This window comes from Piliocolobus tephrosceles, chromosome 4 (assembly GCF_002776525.5).
Source record: "Piliocolobus tephrosceles isolate RC106 chromosome 4, ASM277652v3, whole genome shotgun sequence".
NCBI classification, from domain to species: domain Eukaryota; kingdom Metazoa; phylum Chordata; class Mammalia; order Primates; family Cercopithecidae; genus Piliocolobus; species Piliocolobus tephrosceles.
Genome location: NC_045437.1, coordinates 109,703,988 through 109,730,156, shown reverse-complemented (window position 1 = coordinate 109,730,156; position 26,169 = coordinate 109,703,988). Strand labels below are relative to the sequence as shown.

The following is a 26,169-nucleotide window of genomic DNA, read 5'->3' as shown; positions in this document are numbered from 1 at the left end:
ATACAGAGTCCAGGCCACAGAGATAGGTTCCTGCCGGGGCCCCAGCACACCCTCTGGGGCTGAGACATCTGCTTCCTCACGTGTGCAGCAGACACGTAGGGAGCTGGGTGCAACTCTGCAGGAGGCAGCCCTGCCCTTGTGGGGCTCCCAACCCAGGAGGAAGATGGGCAGTCAATAGACACAGCAAGGCAGGGGGAGGCCACAGCATAGGATAGGCAGGAAGGCTGCACACCCCCACCCAAGTGAAGGAGGCAGGGAGCCCTGCAGATTCCTGGCTACAGAAATGAGTGTCCCAGCGAGGCGGGCAGTGAGAGACAGGCCTTGGGGTGGGGGGTGGACAGCAAGAAGGCCACGTGTCTGGAGGGGCCACACACATGGCAAGGAGCTAGACTACTCACAGGGACTGCACCTCCACACCTTCAGATGTCTGTAAAAAAGAGGACAGGATCTCCAGGCCTGCCACATCTGGGTGCCCACCCAGCCTTCCTGTGGTGCCCACCCAGCCTTCCTGTGATGCCCACCCTTCCTATGGCACCATCACATGTCGATGGCGAGCAGTGACTGGGTGGATGGTCTAGCAAACACACAGACGGGCTGGGTGGAGGAGCCAGGTGTGTGGGATCCTCCTGGGCTGGGCTGGGCAAGCCTGGCTGAAGAAGGCTGTCTGCAGCCACAGGTAGGGAGAGTGAAGGCGGCTGCCCCAGCAGTGACATGGTCATCTCGCTGCTTGTGGAGAGATCACAGAGCCTTTGGGGCAAGGCAGGGGATGCTACTGCAGACCTCAGTGACCGATGACCCTGAGCCGGCCGCCTGACATGGTTGTCACACTTGGGAGATGCGGCCTGGAGATATCTCCAGGGACTTAGGCCTTCCGCTCCCAGACCAGTGTCTCCCGCCCTACCCTGCACTCCTGCCAGCCCCTCCCTCCTCCTGACAGTGTATTTGGGGTCGGGGGCTGGGGGTGCCAGAATGAGGTTGGGGCTGAGGTGGGATCTGTATGGGCCCTGACCTCCCTCCCCTGGCCAGGTACAAGGATGGAAAGGCACTGTCCGGGCGCCACAGTCCACATGCCCTAGTGCTCAAGGAGGTGACAGAGGCCAGCACGGGCATCTACACCCTCGCCTTGTGGAACTCCGCTGCTGGCCTCAGACGCAACATCAGCCTGGAGCTGGTGGTGAATGGTAGGCCAGGGATGAGAGAGCACACAGGTGGGCGGTGGGCGGCGTGGCATTGGAGGTCAGCTGACCGGCCATCTGCTGTACCCCCAGTGCCCCCCCACATACACGAGAAGGAGGCCTCCTCCCCCAGCATCTACTCGCGCCACAGCCGCCAGGCCCTCACCTGCACGGCCTATGGTGTGCCCCTGCCCCTCAGCATCCATTGGCACTGGCGGCCCTGGACACCCTGCAAGATGTTTGCCCAGCGTAGTCTGTGAGTACAGCTCCTACGTGCAGGGCTCAGGCCCCCTGCATAGCCACAGCCCCCGCCCTCAGCCTCGGCCATGAGGAACCCTCTTTATGGCGCCCCTCACCACCCAGGCCTTCCCTGTACCCCTCCCCAGGGCCCTGCTCTGAACTGGAACCCTACCTTCAGCTATAGCCAATCCCTGGCCTCACCTGGCCTGAGTGAGGCTCAGAGCCTCCCTTGCACCCCTCCTCCACCAGCTGGTCAGGTTGGACAAAGGATGGGTCCGGCCCCCACCCGCCTCCCTCAAGAGCGAAGACCTCTGGACACATAATTGCATCATCTGGAGGGAGGAGGAAGCACGTGCCTCTGAGCACCCAGCAGGACACCTCCAGTGGGGCAGGGGTCTGAGAGGGTGTTATCTGAGCCTCCGGGATGGTTGCACTGAGCCCCACGGTTCACCATGTGTGCTCACGTGCCTCAGTTCATCTGTGCAGCACTCACATCACCCCCTATAGACAGGGAAACAGGGCAGAGAAGGGAGACGGCTTTCCCAGGGGCACAGCTGTAAGCAACAGGACCAACCCGCCTGCTGAGCCACATTCCCCTCACCCACCTGCTGAGCCACGGTCCCCCACCCACCTGCTGGGCCACGCTCCCCTCACCCACCTGCTGGGCCACGGTCCCCTTCCCCACCTGCTGGGCCACGCTCCCTCCCCCACCTGCTGGGCCACGCTCCCTCCACTGAGCGGGATGCCAGCAGGACAGATGGGTTTCACAGGACACTTAGACGAGCAGGGGATGAGAGGAGGGCACCCAGGTGGGCAGGGCTTGAAGGCACTAGGGAGCCAGCGAAAGGTGTTGAGGAGTGGAGACATGGCTCAGGTTTTCCTTTTAGCAAGAGATCCTAGTGTCAAACTGGGGCGGGATGGGAGTTGAGAACGTAGATGGGAGATGAGGGTGGCCCCACTGGCTGTGGCTCTGCTGTGGTCCGTGGGGGTGGCTCGGTAGGGGTGGCCTGAGCCGGCCCCAAATGTCCAAGGTTCATAGGTATCCTAGATCATGTGGCCTGCAGCTCGCTGCCAGCACCTCCAAATGTCCTTCCTTCTGGGTGTGCCACCTTTATGCTCTGTGCCAAGTGATGGAGCCCTTCAGGGAGTCCCTGCTCAGCTCCTCCACAGGGGCAGATAGGAGCCTCCCTTGGGGCCCTGAGGCCACCCCCCAATCCTGGCAGGAGGCCAGGGCTGCTGGGGGTGCACACGCAGCCCAGAGGGAGGCCGCAGCTCCTAAAGCAGGAGAGAGGAAGAGGCTGAGCAGAGACGCCTCCTGGGGCAGAATGGGACTGTGCTGCCCCTGCAGCCATGTGGGCAGAGCCAAGGTGGCCTCTGCGGGAAGGAGCAAGAGAAGTGGGACAGGGTGCGCATGTGCGTGAGGGACAGTGGACACAGGAAGGTGGTGTTGGCAGCCTGTGTAGGACGGGTTGCCGGGTCCTGAGCCTGAAGGGTGGGAGACAGAGCTCCAGAAACAGGCCGGGCACGGTGGCTCACGCCTATAATCCCAGCACTTTGGGAGGCCAAGGCAGGCGGATCACCTGAGGTCGGGGGTTTGAGACCAGCTGACCAACATGGAGAAACCCTATCTCTACTAAAAATACAAAAAAATTAGATGGGCGTGGTGGCACACGCCTGTAATCCCAGGTACTTGGGAGGCTGAGGCAGGAGAATCGCTTGAACCGAGGAGGCGGAGGTTTCGGTGAGCCGAGATCATGCCATTGCACTCCAGCCTGGGCAATAAGAGTGAAACTCCATCTCAAAAGAAAAGAAAAGAAAAAACAAAGTCCCCTTCCCATCTCCCTCACTCAGGCCCAAGGGCCAGCCTTGCCCACCACCCCGTATGAGAAGGTGACTGGGTATGACGAGGGCTTGACCCCGCCCCTGAAGTGGGCCCTTCCTGCCTGTATCCCTGACCTGCCCTCGCCTCTTCTGGTTCTGGCAGCCGGCGGCGGCAGCAGCGAGACCTCATGCCACGGTGCCGCGACTGGAGGGCAGTGACCACGCAGGACGCTGTGAACCCCATCGAGAGCCTGGATACCTGGACCGAGTTTGTGGAGGGGAAGAATAAGGTACAGGCCAGCCGTGCTGCTGAGTGCCCAGGGAGAAGGAGAAGGGAGGAGAGAGAGGCCACTACTGCTGTGTGGTTTCCACCTGGCTTCCAGAGTGCTGGGCAGAGCGGCCGAGAGCGGGTGACCTTCCTGCAGTCTGTAGGCCTCGGCCACCCTGCCTGCAGAAAGGTCAGAGGGCCAGCCTCCGGCTTTGTGATGGAGGGCGAACCTCCGGCGGCTTCCCAGACAAGGAAGCTGAGATGCAAGGCCACCTGGCCGGGCCATGAACCCCTGAGGCCCACAGGCCCCAGGGCCAGGAGGGGACAGGGCTGGAGGCTGACCAGGTCTGCACAGAGGGCTGTTGAGCCGCTGGCGCGGCCTGGGGGCAACGCCGAGAAGGGGGTACTGAACAAAGGCACCTACTTCCTCCAGTCACTTCCTGTTTTCCTACACACCTCCAGAGCCTCTTCCTGTTCCAGTCCTGGACAGGAAGTGCCCAGCTGGGGGTTGGGTGGGGGTGGGGGTCTTTGGATGGTAGGCCGGGCCTATGGCCCTCCCTCCTCCCCTGTGTCTCAGGCTTCCTACTCCCTGGGGCCTCGGTCCTTCTGGGAGCCATCCCCACCCCTTGCAGTAACCCTGGACCCAGGGGTTGCTGTTGTGGACAGTCCTGGGCTGAGGAGGGCATCTCACAAGGATTTCAGCAAGCAGCGACTGGGTTGGGCCTGACCCCATCCAGAAGTGACTGGCCTTTGCTGTGACCACAGCCTGAATTCTCACCCTGGCTTGGACTGACCCTGGTGCTGCCTCAGCATAGCCACAGACTGAGCCCAGTCCCAGCCAGAGGTCTCTCTGGTCCTGCCAAAGGCTGCCCTGTGACGTCACCGCAGCCTAGGCCAGCAGTCCCATGCACTGTCCCTTGACTTTTCTGGGCAGCTGCCTCCCTCTGCTGCCCAGGGGCCTTCTCTTCCCTGCCTCACCATCCCTGGTCCTGTGAGTTTCGGTCTTCTCCAGTCCAAAGCCTCAGTTTCCCCCATGACTGTGGTGGGCACAGTGATCTTCTTGCAGAAGGGGAGGGCCCAGGTTGGGAGAACTTGGGCAGGAAATGGATCCTTTTGCCTGTGCTCTCCCAGACCGTGAGCAAGCTGGTGATCCAGAATGCCAACGTGTCCGCCATGTACAAGTGTGTGGTCTCCAACAAGGTGGGCCAGGATGAGCGGCTCATCTACTTCTATGTGACCAGTGAGTGACCAGACCATCGCGGGCAGGCCTGGGTAGAGGGTCAGGAGGGGGCAGATTTGGGCGCATTGAGTTTCTGGGGTCCATGGGGCACCCAGGAGAGAGATCCAAGGCCCACCAGTTGTAGACAGGAAAAATAGATTTGAGGGTCACCAGCATAGGGCCTGGGTGCTGGTGCACTGGGATGGAATGGTGTCCTCCATCCCCAACCCTGAGGTTCCTCCTTCAAGGATGCCCTTGGCTCACTGCAGCTCCTCCTAGCTATACCCCCTCCCACTCTCCCCTTCCCAAGCCCTGGGACCTTGTGAGTCACATGTGAATTTTGCTCTGGGGAGAAGGTCTGTGGTTTACTCGGATTTTCAAATGTGCTAGTGACCTCAGGAGAGCTGAGCCCAGGAGAAGACACCACTGGGTCCCAGAATGTAAATCAGGGCACCAGCAGAGAGATGGAGCCCCAGAGAACACCTGGGGGCTGGGGAGGCCACAAGAGCCTCACCAGAAGGGACCAGAGAGGCAAAAGGAAAAGGGCGCATGGCACTGGGAAAAGCGAGAGAAGACACTGTTCCAAGCTGAACATGGGGTGGGCCATGGCAAGCTTCAAGAGAGAATGAGGGCTCAAGTCTCACTGAGTTGTGTCACGGAACTCCTGATGACCTGAGCTTCTCGGGGGTGGGGGCACGCAGTCCAGCTGGGGCTCCTTCAGGAGAGAGAGAGAGAGAGGGAAGGACGCAGGAGACCCCGGGGCGGCAGGTGGATGGGTGAGCAAACTCCCAGGGCAGTGTCACGGGGCTTCTTCCTCCCTCCACAGCCATCCCCGACGGCTTCAGCATCGAATCCAAGCCATCCGAGGAGCTACTAGAGGGCCAGCCCGTGCTCCTGAGCTGCCAAGCGGACAGCTACAAGTACGAGCATCTGCGCTGGTACCGCCTCAACCTGTCCACGCTGCACGATGCGCACGGGAACCCGCTGCTGCTGGACTGCAAGAACGTGCATCTGTTCGCCACCCCTCTGGCCGCCAGCCTGGAGGAGGTGGCGCCTGGGGCGCGCCACGCCACGCTCAGCCTGAGTATCCCCCGCGTCGCGCCCGAGCATGAGGGCCACTATGTGTGCGAAGTGCAAGACCGGCGCAGCCATGACAAGCACTGCCATAAGAAGTACCTGTCGGTGCAGGGTGAGGCTGGCCGCGGGGAGGGCGGGGACGCGCTCTCCTAGCCGAAGCTGCCTCTGCCTTTGCCCCGGCGTGGCTCGCCCCAGGGAGGTCTATTCACAGCCCTGGCCTGCAGGAGCGCCCCCTCCTGACTCTCCGCCTCCCCCTGCGGAGGCGCGCCGCGCTCCTGTCCGATGCACAAACCCTGAGTCCAGCTTTCAGGGATCCTTCGCTCCCTCTGCTCCCAGCCCAAAGAGGGTCCTCCTGCTAAGTGCAACTCCACTTAGTTCCTTCTCAACCCCTGCCCCCAGCCCTGGAAGCCCCTCGGCTCACGCAGAACTTGACCGACCTCCTGGTGAACGTAAGCGACTCCCTGGAGATGCAGTGCTTGGTGGCTGGAGCGCACGCGCCCAGCATCGTGTGGTACAAAGACGAGAGGCTGCTGGAGGAAAAGTCTGGTAGGGAGGGTGGCCCGGGCGAAGGGCAGGTCCGGAGGCCCGCGAGGCTAACGATCCCAAACCCAGGTGGACCCGCACCTCCACCCCACCCCCTGCAGGAGTCGACTTGGCGGACTCCAACCAGAAGCTGAGCATCCAGCGCGTGCGCGAGGAGGATGCGGGACGCTATCTGTGCAGCGTGTGCAACGCCAAGGGCTGCGTCAACTCCTCCGCCAGCGTGGCCGTGGAAGGTCCGGCCTCAGCCTGCACCCCTCAACCCCCTTCCTGCCCCCAATTAGCGCTTCTTGTGGCCACTTTGGGCAAGTCGTGCCCACCAGAAGCGGCGCTGCCTGCAGTGCACCCTCTGCCACACACACACACACACACACACACACATGCCGGCCCCCTTCTGCCCACGCAGGCTCTGAAGATAAGGGCAGCATGGAGATCGTGATCCTTGTCGGTACCGGGGTCATCGCTGTCTTCTTCTGGGTCCTCCTCCTCCTCATCTTCTGTAACATGAGGAGGGTGAGTGTCCCTCGCCTCTCCTGGTGGGGTCTCTCTCAGGACTCGCCCCTCCTGGCCGCCCTTAAGATAAAGAATAAGATGCCTGCCCTAGTTGACCTGGCAGCCTTGTCTCCTGGGTAGCCTCCCAGCCCTCCACCGTGGGCTCCAACCCCGCAGAGGTTGTCTGCCTGTTACTCCGTCCCCTCCTTGACTGAGAGCCCCGCAGGACGTGCCATCTGTCCTGGGCAAAGTTCTGCCCCAGACACAGTGGTATGGCCAAGTCAGTGAGCTGCCCCACTCCTCCCTGTCCTGTCCCGGCAGCCGGCCCACGCAGACATCAAGACGGGCTACCTGTCCATCATCATGGACCCCGGGGAGGTGCCTCTGGAGGAGCAATGCGAATACCTGTCCTACGACGCCAGCCAGTGGGAGTTCCCCCGAGAGCGGCTGCACCTGGGTGAGGCCAGCACCAGCCTGCCCAACCCACACCTCCTGCCCGACCCACCTGCTGCAGGCTGGAGTTCCTGAATCCCTCCATTCTCAAAACTCCCACCAGGAAGGTCTGCCTGGCCTGACCTGCCCCTCTGGGCGTGGGTAACCAGAGCCTTAGCCAGGGTTCCCAGTTCCCAGGCTCCCCGAGGTCACCTGCTGCCACCCTGAGCAGGGTGTGTCTGTCACACCTACCCGGGAGGATGCGCGGCTTCCTGTCCACCCTCTCCCTCTCTTCCCGCTGTGGCTCCCACGCTCTTCCTGTTTGGCAGAGAGGCTCCCCACGCTCCTCCTGCTGCCAGGCCTGTCCTCCTGCACCTCTGGACGGGGCCCCCCTGCTGCCCACCTGTCTCCACCCTCAGCCCATACAGCTCACCTGCAACTGGCTCCCTGCCCCGACAGGGAGAGTGCTCGGCTACGGCGCCTTCGGAAAGGTGGTGGAAGCCTCCGCTTTCGGCATCCACAAGGGCAGCAGCTGTGACACCGTGGCCGTGAAAATGCTGAAAGGTGTGGGGTCTGCGGGCGAAAGGGGTAACCTAGCTAGTGAGGAGCAGCAGCCTGGGTGGGCCGGTGGGACGGCAACTCAGGAAGGGAAACTGAGGCTGGGAGCCAGGCTCATCCGAGATTCTACAGGGAGGCTGCGGGAGTCAGAGCCAAGGTACCACCTGAACCCCCTGCCTCAGTGGGGCCAGCAGCATGTCCTGGGGCCTTGGTACCCCTCCCCGTCCCCAGAGTGCTGGCTGTGCCTTAGCTAAGCAGCCAGTGGCGGGAAAGGGGGACGTGCCCGGATTGGGGCCGACGTGAGGCCTGTGTCCCCTCCAGAGGGCGCCACAGCTAGCGAGCACCGCGCGCTGATGTCGGAGCTCAAGATCCTAATTCACATCGGTAACCACCTCAACGTGGTCAACCTCCTGGGGGCGTGCACCAAGCCCAAGGGTACGTAGCGGGGCGGCCCGCTGGGACGGCGAGACCCTGGGCGCAGGGCGCTGCGGGCGGGAGGGGTTGCAGGGCCGGGGCTGGGAGGCCCGCGGGGGCGCGGGGGCGAATGCGGAGCGCGCCCGCGGCGCGTCCCGGGTTCCGAACGCACGGCCCGGCCCCGTCCCGCCGCAGGCCCCCTCATGGTGATCGTGGAGTACTGCAAGTACGGCAACCTCTCCAACTTCCTGCGCGCCAAGCGGGAGACCTTCAGCCCCTATGCAGTGAGTGGGCGGCCTGCGGGGCGCCACGGGCGGCGGGGGAATGGAGGCGCCTCTGCCGTGGACGCCTGGGCGCCCTCGAACCAGCTTCCTGTATCCGCAGGAGAAGTCTCCCGAGCAGCGCGGACGCCTCCGCGCCATGGTGGAGCTGGCCAGGCTGGATCGGAGGCCAGGGAGCAGCGACAGGGTCCTCTTTGCTCGGTTCCCGAAGAACGAGGGCGGAGCGAGGCGGGCTTCTCCAGACCAAGACGGTTAGAGCCCGGCTGCTTCCCCTTTCCTGGTGCCTGACAGGCCCGGTTAGATACCATGATCAGGCACCCCAGGGAAACCCAGCCTGGGGCCCTCGGTGGGGGCTTTGATGGGAGAGTGTGGAATGGGCTCTGCCTTAGGAAGGGAAGACACCTCGGGGACAGTTTTCACACAGGTGTTCTACGATTGACTGGGTCATCACAGGCTGAATAGGAAATTGCCCTGCAGACCAGGCAGGCAGTTGAGGGCCAAGCAGCAGGTGCCAAGCCCCCACAGAGCAACAGTATTTACTGCTCTGGGAGGAGGACGTGGGTGCTCCGGAGGCTGAGGGGGCAGGAGAGGGGCTGAAATGCTTGTTAGCTGCTCCCTGGGGCTGGGTAGATGGAGGCGGTGGCGGAGGCGCCTCCTGAGCCCACCTCGCCCCGCTGTGCAGCTGAGGACCTGTGGCTGAGCCCGCTGACCATGGAAGATCTTGTCTGCTACAGCTTCCAGGTGGCCAGAGGGATGGAGTTCCTGGCTTCCCGAAAGGTGAGCTTCCCGAAGGCCCTTCAGATGGGGAAAGGGTGGCTGCATCCCCACCAGCCGCCAAGAAGTGCTTGGTTCAGACTCCACCCTGCAGTGGTTCTGAGGTCCATTAGTGTCTCTCCCACTTTGCAGAGGAGGAAACTGCCCAAAGCAGGGAGTTGACCTCCCAGTCTCTTGGCTGGTCAGCAGCAGAGTCTGTTTGACTCCACGACTTTCTCTGCTTCCCCACAATTCCACAAGCTGTCTCCATGATGAGTCCTGGAGATGGATAGAAATCCTTCCCCTGGCCGGGGGCGGTGGCTCAAGCCTGTAATCCCAGCACTTTGGGAGGCCGAGACAGGCGGATCACGAGGTCAGGAGATCGAGACTATCCTGGCTAACACAGTGAAACCCGGTCTCTACTAACAATACAAAAAACTAGCCAGGCGAGGTGGCGGTCGCCTGTAGTCCCAGCTACTCAGAAGGCTGAGGCAGGAGAATGGCGGGAACCCCAGGGAGGCGGAGCTTGCAGTGAGCTGAGATCCAGCCTCTGCACTCCAGCCTGGGCGACAGAGCGAGACTCCGTCTCAAAAAAAAAAAAAAAAAGAAATCCTTCCCCACAGGCAGGGCACCCCCACGGTCCCCACTGCTTGGGCACCCTGGAGTTTTGGGTGTGGGTGTTACCCCAGGGGCCTGCACTGACAGCCCCCCTTGCGCCTCCCTGTACCCCAGTGCATCCACAGAGACCTGGCTGCTCGGAACATTCTGCTGTCAGAAAGCGACGTGGTGAAGATCTGTGACTTTGGCCTTGCCCGGGACATCTACAAAGACCCTGATTACGTCCGCAAGGGCAGCGTGAGTGCAGGCCATTGAGGAGAGGGAATGTGGGGCGAAATAGGTGATGGGGTGGGACCACAGACTGCCTGTCCAGGAGAGGGAGCGCTGGCACAGGGTGATATGAGCTCCTTGGCTGGCAAGCCACCTTGCCCAGCTGCTGGGGGACTTAGAGGACCCTAGTGACCACCCCCCCCCCCCACAACTTAGGCATCCTGGGGCAAGGAAGTGGAGACGGGAGTTGACAAGTGGGGCCCCAGTGCTCCAATTGGAGCTTGTGCTTTGCCCAGTGCCATGGTCCATGCAGTGGGCCTTGACTCCCAGGGCCTGCCCTGTGGTGCCTGTGTGTGCAAGGCATTGTGTGGCATCTGTCCTAGAGATGGACCAGCTTGATGGAGTATGTGGAACTCAGGAGGCGGAGTGTGTCTCATGAGTGGAGCTCAGGCAGGGCAGGAGGTGCCTGGATGAGCCTCCAAGGCGGGTCAGGGTTCCGCCCCTGGAAGAGGAAGGGTGTCAGAGAGAGGTGGAGGAGCAGGATGGGCCCAGGGCCTGGGCATGATGGGCCATCCAGCCCAGTGTGGCCGCTGTTTGGAGGGAAGGATCAGGTGTGCACTTACAGAAACCCCCCTGACACTGTAGGCTGGGAAGAGAGGGGAGTAGGGGTGCTGGGGTGGAGGTAGAGGCCAGTCCAGAAGGACCCTGGCCCTCAGGGCTCCCAGGTAGGGACCATGAGAGGGAGAGAGATAGCTGGTGGCGGAGATGCCTCAGGAGCCCAGGAGGAGGGCGTCAGGAGTGATGGCCCAGCTTCTAGGGTAGGGACAGTGAGTAGATAGAGCGTGCTTGTCAGGGGAGATGTTGAGTGTGCAGGGGTGCGTTTCATCAGGTGGCTGGGTTGGGGGTGTAGGGCTGGAAGAAGGCCTGCAGTCTCTCCCGATGCTCCTCCCCTGAGAGCTCAGGGGAAGAGGGGTCCCAGACAGATCCAGGAGGACAGCAGCAGGGAGACACCTTCAACCCAGGCAGAGGGCCCTGCTAGGGGGTGCCAGAGCGCCTGGCCTCAGCCCTTTCCTCCTGTCCACCGTGGGACATGCTTCCCTCCGCCTCCCCAGGCCCGGCTGCCCCTGAAGTGGATGGCCCCTGAAAGCATCTTTGACAAGGTGTACACCACGCAGAGTGACGTGTGGTCCTTTGGGGTGCTGCTCTGGGAGATCTTCTCTCTGGGTGAGTGCAGGATGGGGTGCCGGTGGGGAGAGGAGGCGAGGTCACTGGTGGCAGGTTACATGACCAGCCCTGCTGGAGTAAGGGCCTGGGCACCTGGAGGTATGTGCCAGGTCGTTCTGAAGCACGGGGTTTGTGGGCCACCAAGAGCCCCCCACCTCTCCCCAGCCTGGCCCAGCCTCCGAGAGGACTTTGCCTCCAATGTGGGCCACCCTCTGTGGGGTGCACGCTGAAGCCTGGGCCAGGGCTGAGCCTGTTCACGTGGCAGCCCCAGAGGGAACTCAGGGCTCAGTCAGCGGATGGACGTGCCTACTGCAAGAGCTCCATGTGGGAGTGCAGGCTCCACTGTGAGCATGATGAAGTCTCCAGGCCAGGGTAGGGCAGTGAACTTGAATAAGTTAAAACGTCAGCAAGTGGCAACAGTGATACATGGTATTACAGAAACGAAAGGAGCAGGAAGAGTGTAGGAGGCCTGAGAGCTTGGGTCAGCCAGAGTGGCCCAAGGAGGGAGGTCAGCGATCCAGGACAGGGAGCAGCAGGGCTGGCGGGGAGCATCAGAAGCAGTGAGAGGGGAGAGAGGCTTTGTCGAAACTGACTGCAGGCGGCTCCCCCGCCACTGATGATCTGGTGACCATGATGTCTACCGTGTTGGCAGTGTATGGATGCTCTTGGCACCCCTAGCAAGCAGGCGGCACAGTCCTCTTTTAACCAGATGAAGAACTAGAACTGGGGAGGGCAGCGACCTGCCCAGGTCCCAGGTAGAGCAGGGTCAGATGAGCCGTCTCCACCCCACCACGGGGATGGGGGAAGGCACAGATGGGGTGACTTGGGGGGGCTTGCTCCCCACCCACCTCCCCTTCTTGTTGTCAGGGGCCTCCCCATACCCTGGGGTGCAGATCAATGAGGAGTTCTGCCAGCGGCTGAGAGACGGCACGAGGATGAGGGCCCCGGAGCTGGCCACTCCTGCCATGTGAGCCTCCCCATGGCCCTGCAGGTGTTGGGGGCAGGAAGCATAGGGGGCGTGGGGATTGTGGCCATGAGAAGGTGGCATCAGGGAAGCCAGGGCCAGTAGGACAGGCCTGGGCACCACCCTCAAGACACATGGGTAGTCTGTGGCTTAGCTGCGACGGGCACCAGGAGGGAAGGCCGGGTGCTGTCGGAACAGAGCCGGGTGTTAAGGGAAAGCATCACCAGGAGGCGACGCTGGGCTAACACTTGAAGGAGGAACGAAGGTAGCCGGACAAGGGTGGGGCACGTGTCAGGAGGAGGGCAGAGTGGGTGAGAGGGCCCAGGAAGGCTGGGGAACTGAAGGTGCTGGGGCGGGGGTGGGGTGCACGCAGTCCAGCAGCCCACGTGATCCTGCAGACGCCGCATCATGCTGAACTGCTGGTCTGGAGACCCCAAGGCGAGACCTGCGTTCTCGGAGCTGGTGGAGATCCTGGGGGACCTGCTCCAGGGCGGGGGCCTGCAAGTGAGCCCCTTCCCCACCCTGTTCTACTATGGCCTTTGGCCCCTGCTCTGGGTCCCTGGCCCCAGCTGCCTCTCCAAGCCCCTCTAGGCTCTGCCCACCTCTAGGCTTGGGCGGTGCGGTCCTGGGCCCCTACCCACACCTCATCCCCACACCCTTGCATCTTTCTGTTGAGCACACACCCACTGCACACCTACACTGCCTGTTCCAGATGCTGTGTGGATAGTCAGAGCCTGTCCCTGCCCAAGGGGAATCCTAGGCTGGTCCCCACTGGCCTGCGAGGCAGCCCCATCTCGCTGGCATCATCATGATGCATTCCTTCAGCTGGTCCCGGTTCTGTCCCCCACTCCACTGAGCACACGGACCCCTGACCTGTGTGTCCTGACGTCTCTCCCTCCCCACGTGGTGCTCCTCCAGGGTAGGGGGTGGACCTGCTCGTGACCCAGCTCAAAGTGGGGCCTGGAGCAAGGACCAGGGAGCGGCCTGTTGCCCAGGCCTAGGGACTGGGGTGGGTGCTGTGGGTCTAGTTCCATCCAGGGAAGGCAGGAAGTGCTGGCCCCAGTTCCTGAGGCTGCAGGCTCAGCCGGGGACTGGAGGACGGATGATCTGGCCGAGCCCCGGCCTGCCCCACTTGCCTTATCCGTAAACGTGGTACCTGGAAGGGCTGTTGGGAGAATTTGGTGAGGTTGGCACAGCCGGCATTCTGCTACCTTGACCCCTTACCTGTCGTGATGGCTGAAATGTGCTGGCTTCTAGCATGAGCTCAATTCCTCCTTGGAGCACTCACGTGCCTGCATGGTCTGTTAGGACCCTATTTCAGGGCTCAGGAGCCCAAGCAGTCCCGAGTGCAGGGCCGAGGGCTGAGGGCAGCGGCTGGTGGTTTCTGGCCCGGCTGCTTCTCCTGTTCCCACCAGGAGGAAGAGGTGGCCTGCATGGCCCCACGTGGCTCTCAGAGCTCAGAAGAGGGCAGCTTCTCGCAGGTGTCCACCGTGGCCCTGCACATCGCCCAGGCTGACGCTGAGGACAGCCCGCCAAGCCTGCAGTGCCACAGCCTGGCAGCCAGGTCAGCTGTCCTGTGGGTCCAGGAATGGGGGGGAGAAAGCCATGTGGACAGGGTGCATTTTATCCCTCTGCGTCTTTGGGGGAAAGCAAATCATGCAACATCAGAGACCAGTGTGCATGAACCCAGAGCACAGAGTGGCTTTAAATGACCCACTGCAGGTCCCCTCCAAGGCCATGTGACCTGGCTGCGTGCTTGTTTTTGAGTCCTGTCCACCCACCAGTGTCCCCTCACCCCAACATCAAGGGTACTTCTTTTTCTTTTTTTTTTTTTTGAGATGGAGTCTCTGTCGCCCAGGCTGGAGTGCGGTGGCATGATCTTGGCTCGCTGCAAGCTCCACCTCCCGGGTTCACACCATTCTCCTGCCTCAGCCTCCCGGTAGCTGGGACTACAGGCGCCGCCACCACGCCCGGCTAATTTTTTGTATTTTTAGTAGAGACGGGGTTTCACTGTGTTAGTCAGGATGGTCTTGATCTCCTGACCTTGTGATCCGCCCGTCTTGGCCTCCCAAAGTGCTGGGATTACAGGCTTGAGCCACCGCGCCCGACAAGGGTACTTTTCTCACAGAGAGGTGGAGTGGACTGTGTTTGGGCCAATATTCCTCCCAGGAGTCTCTGATTATCTAAATCACTGACTAGTCTGGGGGTGAGTCCCCAAGTCCCCAAGAGTCCCGGGGAGGAGGGAAGGTCTCCAACCGAGGCATGGTCAGGAGGAGAACGTAACTTAATTCCCAGAACTCTGCCTAGGCTCTCTTATCCTTGGCATTTCACACTCAGGATGGCTGTGCCGCCCACATTCACACCAGCGCTGCTGAGATGCAGGCTCTGCCCCAGCACAAGGCAGGGTTAGGCCTCGGGGACAACCACAGTGAGCTGGATTTTGCCAGGCTCCTTCCACCAACCCCGCAACACGTGCCTTAGTGCACACACGTGTGGGCAGGGCAGTTGGCAGCTTGCAGCCCCAGGGCTGCCTGGCTGGCCCAGGGTAGCCCATCCCCGGGAGGAGCTCCATGCCCCTCACTTCCCATCACAGAGCTCAGCAGTGGCCTCGGCAGGAAACGGCCCAGGCTGGGGGTGCACACCCAGGCCTTGCTGCTGAGGCTGTGGGGTAGACATCTGAGGCCAGGCCCACGGAGGAGCCCCTGCCAGCACTCAGACCCAGGCCCGTCCACACTCCTGCCCCAGGCTGGGGGTCCTTTCCAGGAGAAGAGGAGGCACAGGGAGAGCAGAGAGAACTTCGAGGAGAGTTGTTGGGGTGCGTTCCTCAGTACCTTCTGATTTCTCCCCGCAGGTATTACAACTGGGTGTCCTTTCCCGGGTGCCTGGCCAGAGGGACTCAGACCCGTGGTTCCTCCCGGATGAAGACATTTGAAGAATTCCCCATGACCCCAATCACCTACAAGGCTTCTGTGGTACTTCACACGAAGGGCGGGGGCTGTGCTCTCGGGTCAGGGCTGGGGCCGCCTCGGGAGGCAGCCTCGGAAATTCGTAAGGCAAATGGCAGAAACCAATTGCAGGCTTTTTAACAGAAAAGACTATCCTTTGAAAGTGCAAGTCCAGGCCGGGCATGGTGGCTCATGCCTGTAATCCAAGTACTTTGGGAGGCCGAGGCGGGTGGATCATGAGGTCAGAAGATCGAGACCATCCTAGCTAACATGGTGAAACCCCGTCTCTACCGAAAATACAAAAAATTAGCTGGGCGTGGTGGTGGTGGGCGTCTGTAGTCCCAGCTACTCGGGAGGCTGAGGCAGGAGAATGGCGTGAACCCAGGAGGCGGAGCTTGCAGTGAGCCGAGATCGTGCCACTGCCCTCCAGCCTGGGTGACAGAGCGAGACTCCATCTCAAAAAAAGAAAATGCAAGTCCAGGGAGAGCCTTAGGCACATTTGGGCCCTCCTACGATGCCACGTCTCACAGCTGCTTTCTGTCCTATGCCCTCGTCACCCCCACACAAGGCCTCCCCTCCTCAGCAGTGCAGAAACCCCAGTGGAAGGACAGCTCCTCCTCCTCAGTGGCAGGTTCGGGAGTCCTGGGCCTGGTCAGTGAGCGCTGGGCAGAGGGCCCCCATGGGAGCCCTTGGCCAGACCTCAGGGACCTGGGTTCCTGCCTCCAGGGCCACTTGAAGACGCTGGGGGACTCTGAAAAGATCGCAGTTTCCCTCCCGTGTGATTCAAAATAAAAACCACACCAAGCCACAGTCAAAGGGTAACAAAGTCCCCAGGTCGGGAGGCAGCCTCACAATGACCGTTTTTTTGAACTACAAGCTGCCGGGTTGTGAGTCCTCTCCCTGGTTCTCCCGTGGCTCCTACTCTTTGCACATTGAGCATATGCTTGGCCACCATGGAGGTCCCCCAGTGTGAGGTGTCCACGGGCCAGACACAGCCACCCGACCTCAGTGTCTCCCTCTGTGGCAGGGGCATGTGACCCTCACCCTGGGATGGAATGGACGCCTTGTTTCCGGCTCAGTTTCCCAGGGGCAGGTGTTAGGTCAGCCGCACCGCAGGGTCATGCCACGCTGTCCTGGCTGGGGGTGGCTGCCCTGCAGGAGGGCCTCAGGCGGGGCCCACAGCCTGGCTTGTCCTCTTCACACAGGACAACCAGACGGACAGTGGGATGGTGCTGGCCTCGGAGGAGTTTGAGCAGATAGAGAGCAGGCATAGACGAGAAAGCAGCTTCAGGTAAGGGCTTCGTGAGCCTCCTACACTGCAGGTGTTGACACTGCCTTCCCCTGGAGGAGGGAGGCTGGGGCCTGGGTGTGCCCAGCCCTCTTCCCGGAACCTCTCGTGGCTCCCTATGACCTTTTCACATGTTCAAGGTGAGCTGCGCTGAGACTCCCCTCCTCACCTGGCACCAGAGGAGCCCCTCCCCGTCGCATGCTGACCACCTGCGTGCTGGTCCCAACGCCTCCCTGTCACCTGACAGAGCTCAGATGCTGTGTCTTTCTGACACCACACAGAACCCACCATGCCCAGGGCACACACACCCTCCTCCAGGTTGGGGAGGCCGCCCCAGCCCCAAAACCCCTGAACTTCATCCAGTGGCTGCAGAAGCCAGGTAGATACTGTAATCTGAACTGGCTGGTGTAGGGTCTGGCCCTACAGAGCTTAGCGGGTGTTCTCCCCATCTGTGGAGATGAGAGATCGTAAGAAACAAAGACACAAGACAGAGAGATAAAGAGAAAACAGCTGGGCCGGGGAACCACTACCACCAAGATGCGGAGACCCCTAGTGGCCCCGAACAGCTGGGCGCGCCGATATTTACTGCATGCAAGACAAGGGAGCAGGGTAAGGAGAGTGAGTCGTCCAAGTGATTGACAAGGTCAAGCAAGTCATGTGACCGTGGGACAGGGGGCCCTTCCCTGCTAGGTAGCCAAAGCAGACAGGAAAGGCAGCATACATCAGCGTTTTCTTCTATGCACTTACAAGAAAGATCAAAGACTTTAAGACTTTCACTATTTCTTCTACCGCTGTCTTCTAAGAACTTCAAAGAGGAACCAGGAGTACGGGAGGAGCATGAAAGTGGACATTGGAGCACTGCACGACAGGGGTTTAGGCCTCCGGATGACTGTGGGCAGGCCTGGATCATATCCAGCCTTCCACGAGAAGCTGGTGGAGCAGGGTGTTCCCTGACTCCTCCAAGGAAAAGAGACTCCCTTTCGCGGCGGTCTGCTAAGGAACGGGTGCCTTCCCAGACACTGGCATTACCGCTTGACCAAGGAGCCCTCAAGCGGCCCTTACGAGGGCGTGACAGAGGGTTCACCTCTTGCCTTCTCGGTCACTTCTCACCATGTCCCTTCAGCACCTGACCCTATACCCACCGGTTATTCCTTGGTAATATGAGTAACACATCAAAGACTAATATCAAAAGCTAGTGATTAATGTTTATGCTAATGATCAAGAATGTCCATGATCATCTGTCTAATTTGTATTATGACTATTCTTATTCTAACTGTTTTCTGTATTATACCGAAACAGTTTGTGCCTTCAGTCTCTTGCCTCGGCACCTGGGTCATCCTTCGCCCACAGGCTGGGATGTATTTTGGCAACAGAAATACCCACATATGCCTGTCCAGATGGAAAGTGAACTCTATTTGCTCGACATGATAGCCAGGGGAAAAACAGTTTTGGCCAACTTGAACATTGAAACTTTTAAGCGTATAGATTGAACAAAGACTTTAGTGTCTACTTAAAAGATTCACCTTATTTTATTTATTTATTTTGAGACAGGGTCTCACTCTGTCTCCCAGGCTGGAGTGCAGTGGTGTGATCTCAGCTCACCGCAACCTCCGCCTCCCAGGTTCAGGTGATTCTCCTGCTTCAGCCTCTTGAGTAGCTGGGATTATAAGAGTGCGCCACCATACCCAGCTATTTATTTATTTATTTTTTATTTTTTTATTTTTTTGAGACAGAGTCTCGCTCTGTCGCCCAGGCTGGAGTGCAGTGGCCGGATCTGAACTCACTGCAAGCTCCGCCTCCCAGGTTTACGCCATTCTCCTGCCTCAGCCTCCCGAGTAGCTGGGACTACAGGTGCCCACCACCTCGCCCGGCTAGTTTTTTGTATTTTTTAGTAGAGACGGGGTTTCACCATGTTAGCCAGGATGGTCCCGATCTCCTGACCTTGTGATCCGCCTGTCTTGGCCTCCCAAAGTGCTGGGATTTTCTTGGACTCCCAAAGTGCTGGGATTAGAGGCTTGGGCCACCGTGCCCAGCCTATTTTTTTTATTTTTAGTAGAGACAGAGTTTCACCACATTGGCCAGGCTGATCTTGAACTCCTGGCCTCAACTGATCTGCCTGCCTCAGCCTCCCAGAGTGCTGGGATTACAGGTATAAGCCACTGCGCCCGGCTTATTAGGTGACTCCTGTTAGTACCTGGTTTTGGAAAATTAATGGTGGTCACATTACAGAAATAGTTTTGGGCTAATTTTTCTTCACCAAACAGCATTTTGACGTGCAAAAAACAAGGTAATTAAGTAAAAGGTATGGCAGAGGATGATTACCACGTAAATTCAAACCTCTGCACACCTTTGAAAAACAGCACAGCTCCTTGAGATCAAAGAAGTCTGCTCAGTCCGCACCTATGGCTCAGCTAGGAGAGAGACTCGGTACACAGACCAGGGGGTGATGGAGGAGACGGGGCTGTGAGGAGACCTCCCTTGTCAAGTCCGAGGCACTGGGCAGCCATCCTGCTTCTGAAAGGGCAGCGAGCCAGAAGGGAGTGCAGCTCCTTGGATGCTTGGTGGTAGAGGAAGAGGAAAGTTCCAGAAGATAAGGGTCCTAAGGAAGCAAGATAGTATCCAGAAGTCAGAAGAAGACAGATAAGCACCCAGGATGGATTTGTGCATTTGAGAAACTGTACCACCCTATACCGGCAGCAGAGGGCACTGCTCTTTGTCCTCTGTTCGTGATGAGCCAAGAAGAGGTTCCACAGGTCACTGGCGGGTGCATTCGCTTGGCAGAGAGAGTGCTGTCCACACTGGTGCAAGGAGAGAATGTGCCTTGTGGGGTGTGTGGGGAGCAGAAGGAGGAATCTATCTGTCTGGTCCTTCGCTGTCTCCTGTTAACCCCTGGTCGGCACTCGCCCAATGGGGGATTACCTGCTCCTCACTCCTGGGTTACATCATCCAGCCCCTTCAGTGCCCACTTAGGACGCCAGAGCCCATGCCCATACATGTGGCTTCTCACCTGCATCTGTGGGCGGAAGGAGATCAGGAAACTCTGGGCTCGTGGTCACTCAGCGTGGCTGCATGGAGCCAGTGGAAGGCCCAGCTCTTTTGGGTAAGAGACTTTCTGGCCCCTGGTGACAGGATGATATGGAACATGGATGGAGCCTTCAGAAGGAAGAAGGCAGTCAAAGGAACTTGAGATGATGCCAAATATATAGGTTTGATGTGGCACTTTTAAGTGAAGAAATGTAGGATGCCACCAAAATCCCTAGTTCCACCCACAGGAGAAGTGGCTCTTTCTGTGTAGAAAATCCTAACATGAATAATTCCAAACCCCCCAAAAATCACCATCCATACAAAGTTACAGGAACAAGACAGAACATTAGAGTTAAAACTTCCCAGTAGACAACTGTTTAAATTAATCAGGAAAATGAACAAAATACTCCAACGTGAATTAAACATATAACGAAACAAGCAGCGGCACCATGAATCTGATATTCAAAATTTCAGAATAGAAATGGACGGACAATGTGATGATACAAATGAGAGCAGACTAAATTCAGGAAAGAAATGGAAATAAAAGATAGATTCAGCCAGGCAGAAACTCTGACCTGTAATCACAGCACCTTGGGAGACGAGGCCTGGAGTTCAAGACCAACCTGGGCAACAGAATGAGATCCTGTCTCTACAAATAATTTTAAAAATTAGCGGATGTGGTGGCCCACGCCTGTGGTAGCAGCTACTCGGCAGGCTGAGGTGGGAGAGTTGCTTGAGCCCAGAAGGTTGAGGCTGCAGTGAGTCATGATTGTGCCACTGCAGTCTAGCCTGGGCAACACAGCAAGACCCCATTTCGGGGGGAAAAAAAACCTAAATCCTTTCTAAAATGAGGGCACGACAGGGACAATATGTATGACCAGACTGACAGTGGCAGACACAGGATGGATGTGAAAAGAAAACAAAACTGAAATAAAAGAGGCAAAAGGATCAGAAATAAAGTGACAGGAATAGAAAAGATCCAATATACATAAAATTGGGAGTCCCAGAGGAAGAAAATGCTAACAGTAAAATAACTAGTATTTTAAACTTACAGTCAAGAGTTTTCAGTAGCACCATGCAAAGCACCAAACAATCAACATCTTCAAAAAATGCAAAGAAAGCACTGAGGATGGTGCAGGATGGGGCAGGCAGAGAGGAGGGCAGGGGCAGAAACCACCTCCTAGGCCGAGGGGAGAAGCTTGGATTTCCTTCGTGGAGTGACGGGAAGCTGTTGGAGGGTGTGTCAGGAGGAGAATGGCATAGTGTAACTTGAAGGACCTCTCCGAAGGGTGGAGCACCAGGAGGCCATGGTGGAAGCAGAGCAGTCCGCAGGAGGGTGTCAGAGCCAGCAAGGATGCAGCGGACTCCACAGGAGGGGCCAAGAATGGAGAAGCCCGCATGTGTCCTGGAGTTACAACGGGCAGGACTTCTGGCTGGATGGGATCTGGCTGGACGGGATCTGGATAGACGGGATCTGGATGGACGGGATCTGGTTGGATGGGATCTGGATGGACGGGATATGAGGGGAAGGAGGCAGCAAGGAGAACCCCAAGGTGCTTGGCTCCAGCAGCTGAGGGGACTTTGGTGCCGTTCACCAAGACGGGCAAGACAGAGTGAGAACTGGGTTGGGGATGAAGTTGGACATTCTTCACAGTCTGGTGTCCAGGCTCGGACAAAGCTCCAGTGAGTGCTGAATCAGATCAATCTGCTTTGCTGTTGGAGTCTAGTCTGTGTGTGTTTTGAAGTCTGAGCGTGTCCCATGCTCCGCTGTGTCCTTGGTGGTTCCTGTCAGACCCCGACAGGGGTCCGGTCCCTCCTCCTCATTGTTCGTTTGTCTGTTTTTGAGGCCGGGTCTCACTTTGTCGCCCAGGCTAGAGTGCAGCGGCATGATCTCGGCTCCCTGAAATTTCCACCTCCTGGGCTCAAGCAATTATTTCACTTAGCTGAGACCACAGGCATGTACCACCACGCCTGGGTAATTTTTGTATTTTTTGTAGAGACAGGGTTTCCCCATGTTGCCTGGGCTGGTCTCTAACTCCTAGCCTGAAGCCATCCGCCTACTTCAGCCTCCCAAAGTACTGGGATTGCCAGTGTGCACCGCCTGCCACCCGGCCTTCTTCTCTTACTAACTCCACCTTCCATGTCTTGGCAGCTGTAAAGGACCTGACCAGAATGTGGATGTGACCAGGGCGCACCCTGACTCCCAGGGGAGGCGGCGGCGGCCTGACCGGGGGGCCCGCGGAGGCCAGGTGTTTTACAACAGCGAGTATGGCGAGCTGTCCGAGCCAAGCGAGGAGGACCACTGCTCCCCATCTGCCCGCGTGTCTTTCTTCATAGACAACAGCTACTAAGCAGCATCGGACGAGGCCCCCAGCGCTCGGGGGTTCAGGCCCAGCAGGGCGGGCAGAGGGCTGGACACCCAGGTTGGGAGCTCATCTGGTTTAACTCTGGTGGCACAGGAGTGTCCCTCCCTCCCTGCAAGCTTCTCAGCTGGGAAGAGCAGAACTCCAGGCCCGAGACCCCTGCGATTCTGTCACCACAACTGGCCAGGACCACGCTCCAGCTGCCCGGGCTCCTCCCGCTGAGATTCAGATGTCATTTAGTTCAGCATCCACAGGTGCTGGCCCCGGGGCCAGCCCTTCCATGGGAATGTCTCTGATGACCTCTTTTCATCACACTGGGTGGCGGCCTGGTCCCTGTTTTCCCGTGAGGAATCTGGTCTGGGAGTCACAGTGATGGAGGTCAAGGCATACTGGAGCAGAGTCTCCTGAACACCGTCTCCTCCACAGGCACACAGCCGTTCTTCCCGCGGAGGCCGGCTGGCCTCACCTGCCCCTTCGCAGTCGAAGGGAGGGGGGCTGTGTTTCCATCTCAAAGAAACAAGGGAGGAATTTGCAGGGTCCCTTGCACCCTGGGGTGGCCGCCGGTATGACAGACCGGTGACACAGGCAGCCTGCGCACCTGAGCCTGGGTGTCAAGAATCATTCTGCAGGTCTTTTTCAACAGCTTCGCAGACTGTGTAGCTGCTTTGAAGAATTTGCTTTCCAAATTCAGTGTGGAAGGCGCCCAGGGACAGTTACACTGAGTCTAGATGACTCTGGCACCCGCCCCAGGTCAGGGCCAGCAAAGCAGTCAGCGCCTCTGGAGAAGGCCCCCCGCTCTCCCACCTGGCCGAGACTCGAAGGAGCCTGGATCTGGAGCTGCCGGTCTGGTTCTTCCCTTTAGAGCCTGGATCTGCCACCTGCGGCCCCTCCTAAGCCGTGAACCAGCTCATGAGAGATGAGCACCATGGGATCCACTCAGGAAGGCTCGGGGCTGGCATGAAGGACCACCCAGCATTGCCCTGTGCCACCCAGCACTCAGTGGACATTCTGGGGCCCTGCCTTCGGCCTTTTCCTGGCCTGCGCCTGACATCAGCACCCTGGCTGGTCAGAACGCCACCCTCCCAGAGGAGCAGCCAGAGATCCTCTGAAGGCTGGAGCCATTCTGCTCAGGACCCCTATCCCAGCTCAGAGTGCCCAAACCCCTCACCAGGAGAAAGACCCACGTCCCCCGTTAGAACCACGGAGACTCACCACCACCCTGACTCCCCAAACCCACCCCACAAGATGCTTGCAGGACAGGCTCCACGCAGCGAGCAGGGGCTCGATCGGCTGACCCTCCCACCTCCCTTCCCTCCCCACCTCCCCTCCCCTTCCCACCTCCCCTTCCCTCCCCACCTCCCCCAGTGCATGTTACTCCAGGATACGTTGAATTCATGTATAAGGTCATCTTCATTGTCCCTGGGACCTCCCCTTCCTCTGCACCTCCTCCAACGTGGGACTGGCCTGTCGGGCTTCCCTAAGAGGAGCCCGAGGCTGTTCTCTGCAGAGGACCAGCCCGCCCAGTGCGCACTTCTCCTGTCTTCTCACTGCCCACCCAGGCATGTACCCGGAAGAAAACCAACTATGCCTTTCTAGACCATGTTCTCAGAAAAGATTGAAAATATTTAACAAGAGATAATAATAAATCTGATGCCAGTCTGTGTGTGTGTTGGGGACGGGAGTGTTGCTTTGTTGTTTTTGCTTCTGTAATCTAAATGGGAATACAGAAAAGTCCCCACATTGCGTTTGGACTTTTTTTTTTTTTTTTTTTTTGAGACAGAGTTTCGCTCTTTCGCTCAGGCTGGAGTTCAGTGGCACGATCTCAGCTCACTGCAACCTCATCTTCCAGTTTCAAGCGATTCTCCTGCCTCAGCCTCCCGAGTAGCTGGGATTACAGGTACCTGCCATCATGCCCAGCTACTTTTTATGTTTTTAGTAGAGGTGGGGTTTTACCATGTTGGCCAGGCTGGTCTCGAACTCCTGGCCTCGGCCTCTCAAAGTGCTGGGATTAGAGACATGAGCCACCGCGCCCGGCCGCTTTTCTTGTTTTGGTTGGTTGGTTGGTTTGTAGAAATGAGGTCTCACTGTGTTGCCCAGGCTGGATTTGGACATTTTAACTTTCCATTATAATTGACTGAATTTAGCCACTGACCTTGACCTATGCATCAACCCAAGTGTCCACCAACAGGGAGTCCTCCCATGCCCAGGCCTGAGCTGCTCCCCAAGCCCAAAGTATGCCCCTGTGTGGTGGTCATTGGAACACCTCCCCACTCCCATCCTGTACCACTTTCCTAGTGGCGCTGCACTCACATTTCTGGGCTCCTCTGGTCCTTCCTGTGTTGGACCTTCAGGGCTGGGCTCAAGTGTCCCTCCAGGTTCCAGCCACCCTCTCACACCTAGAGCACCACTCACTCCTGGCTGTGTGGATGGAAACAGCCAGTGAGCAGGGAGGGAGGAGTCACACCAGGCTACAGTGTGTGCCCACCGTGAGGGCCCCTTGGTCCCTCCTGCCTCCCAAGAACCTTCTCACCTTCTCCTCTCAGGCTCCAGCCCTTCTCCGGGTGCCACCGCTCGCCTGTGCCTCCCCACCTCCACCCCAGCCCTTCACTCGTCATTTCTGCCAAGAGCCCTTCGTCATCTGCTTGGGGGAGGTTTGGGGCCCAGGACATGTCCGAATGTCCTTTGATGCTATTGCCCCATGGTGTGAGGCACTGCCTAGGCCCAGGCGTTTGTGTCCAGCAGGCAGAGCTCCTGGGTGGCTGCTCAGAGCCACACATGGTCCTAGGACCTGGGGTTGGAACTTAAAGGCCGCAGCCCCTGCTGTGGAGTGAGGAAGAGGGAGGAGGAAGACCAGAGGGACAGGGAGGGAGGGGAGTGGGAGATGGGACAGGAGGCCACGGGGCCCTAGGGCCTGAGGGCCCAGAGTTGGGTCTGTTTCTTATTTTAAGGCTGGAGGGGCATTCGGAGACGGGCTGACGTCTTTGACTGACATGTTTGCTCTGAGAAGGAGGAATCTCGAAGGATCCTGCCTGGGCCTGCAGGGGGCAGCCCCAGGGGTGCCAGGATGGCTCTGGAAGGCCCTCTGGAAGAGGAGCTCCGTCATTAGCTGCCTGAATCCAGTACAGAACCCTACAGACACCCACATCGGATATTTGGGGAAAATCCTTTCCTCAGTGGTCTTCTCCAGCCACCCCAGGACCTGCATCCTTGATGCCTCACCTGAGGCCCTGGGTGTCCTTGGCTGAGGAGGGGTTGAGCCAAAGTCCCAGGCAAGCTGGGAGGACATTATGGGGACAGAGAGCCTGAATCCAGCCCTTGTGGCTTTCTCAGTTCTGGGAAGTTACCAGGTCCAGATGGGAGGAAAAGCCCAGAAGAGAAGGGGGAGCACACGAGCAGCAGCCGGGTCTGCAGGGGGTGCTGGGGTGCTGGCGAGCTAGGAGACCAGAGGGCTCCCCTAGAGGACTCCCACCCTAGACGCTCATTGTGCTTGGGCAGAGGGAATCCAAAAACTTCCAGCACCAAGACAGGCTCCCTCCCTCTCATTTCCCCACCCCATTACCACTCCCAGGCCACTCCACCCCAGTGGCCCACATCGGCTTTGGGTTTTTTATATTGTTCTGCGTGTTTTTTGAGACAAAGTTTCACTCTGTCACCCAGACTGGAGTGCAGTGGTGCAATCATAGCTCTCTGCAGCCTTCACCTCCTGTGCTCAAGCGATCCTCTCGCCTCGGCCTCCTGAGTAGCTGGGACTACAGGGGCTCACTATACCTAGACTCTGGTAGACTCTTGAAGCTGTGTGCTTAGTCCAGATAATCAGCCACAGTGTCCAAGGTGCTGGCCAGTCCCCAGGTCACTGGGGCCATCTCCACCCCAATCTCTGCATGTGGATTCAGGGAGGGGACCATAGCGTCGCTGAGAGGGGGCTGCCTTTGTGCCTTTGGCAACCACCAATGAGGCTTGGGTCTCCTCTGCCACTGGGCAGAGACCCGGGGGCAGGCTGGGCTCTGGGGGCTCCTCAGGGCTGGGAGCAGAGGATGGGATATCAGACGTGGCACCTGCAGCTGGTGAGCCTGAGCCCAGCACCTCCCCTCGGAGTCTCGGTTTCTCATTCATGACTGCGCCTTGCAGAGCTATGGTGATAAAACGCCCCAGTGGTGCTGGGGGAGACCCCACCCAGGTAAAAGCCCCTCTTCCGACCAAGTGATGTGAACAGGGGCATATGACCCCCACTGACTCCCCCACCCACCCATGCAACAGTTAACA

The 26,169-nt window shown here is 58.9% G+C and overlaps 1 protein-coding gene across 1 annotated transcript in view; it reads left to right on the top strand.

Moving 5' to 3' along the window:
* FLT4 (fms related receptor tyrosine kinase 4) overlaps positions 1-23,565 on the top strand; it is a 45,430-nt gene extending 21,865 nt beyond the window's left edge. Inside the window, exons 9-30 of the mRNA XM_023193571.3 lie at positions 1,027-1,181; positions 1,269-1,431; positions 3,400-3,526; positions 4,636-4,744; positions 5,550-5,912; positions 6,200-6,346; positions 6,445-6,576; positions 6,747-6,853; positions 7,154-7,289; positions 7,724-7,828; positions 8,144-8,257; positions 8,432-8,520; positions 8,621-8,768; positions 9,200-9,294; positions 10,003-10,125; positions 11,211-11,322; positions 12,190-12,289; positions 12,685-12,790; positions 13,702-13,850; positions 15,138-15,258; positions 16,437-16,522; positions 21,696-23,565. Of these exons, the coding sequence (XP_023049339.1) occupies positions 1,027-1,181; positions 1,269-1,431; positions 3,400-3,526; positions 4,636-4,744; positions 5,550-5,912; positions 6,200-6,346; positions 6,445-6,576; positions 6,747-6,853; positions 7,154-7,289; positions 7,724-7,828; positions 8,144-8,257; positions 8,432-8,520; positions 8,621-8,768; positions 9,200-9,294; positions 10,003-10,125; positions 11,211-11,322; positions 12,190-12,289; positions 12,685-12,790; positions 13,702-13,850; positions 15,138-15,258; positions 16,437-16,522; positions 21,696-21,894 (2,986 nt within the window). The 3' untranslated portion in view covers positions 21,895-23,565. The remainder of the gene's footprint in view (positions 1-1,026; positions 1,182-1,268; positions 1,432-3,399; positions 3,527-4,635; positions 4,745-5,549; positions 5,913-6,199; positions 6,347-6,444; positions 6,577-6,746; positions 6,854-7,153; positions 7,290-7,723; positions 7,829-8,143; positions 8,258-8,431; positions 8,521-8,620; positions 8,769-9,199; positions 9,295-10,002; positions 10,126-11,210; positions 11,323-12,189; positions 12,290-12,684; positions 12,791-13,701; positions 13,851-15,137; positions 15,259-16,436; positions 16,523-21,695) is intronic.
* Positions 23,566-26,169: the final 2,604 nt, after the last annotated feature.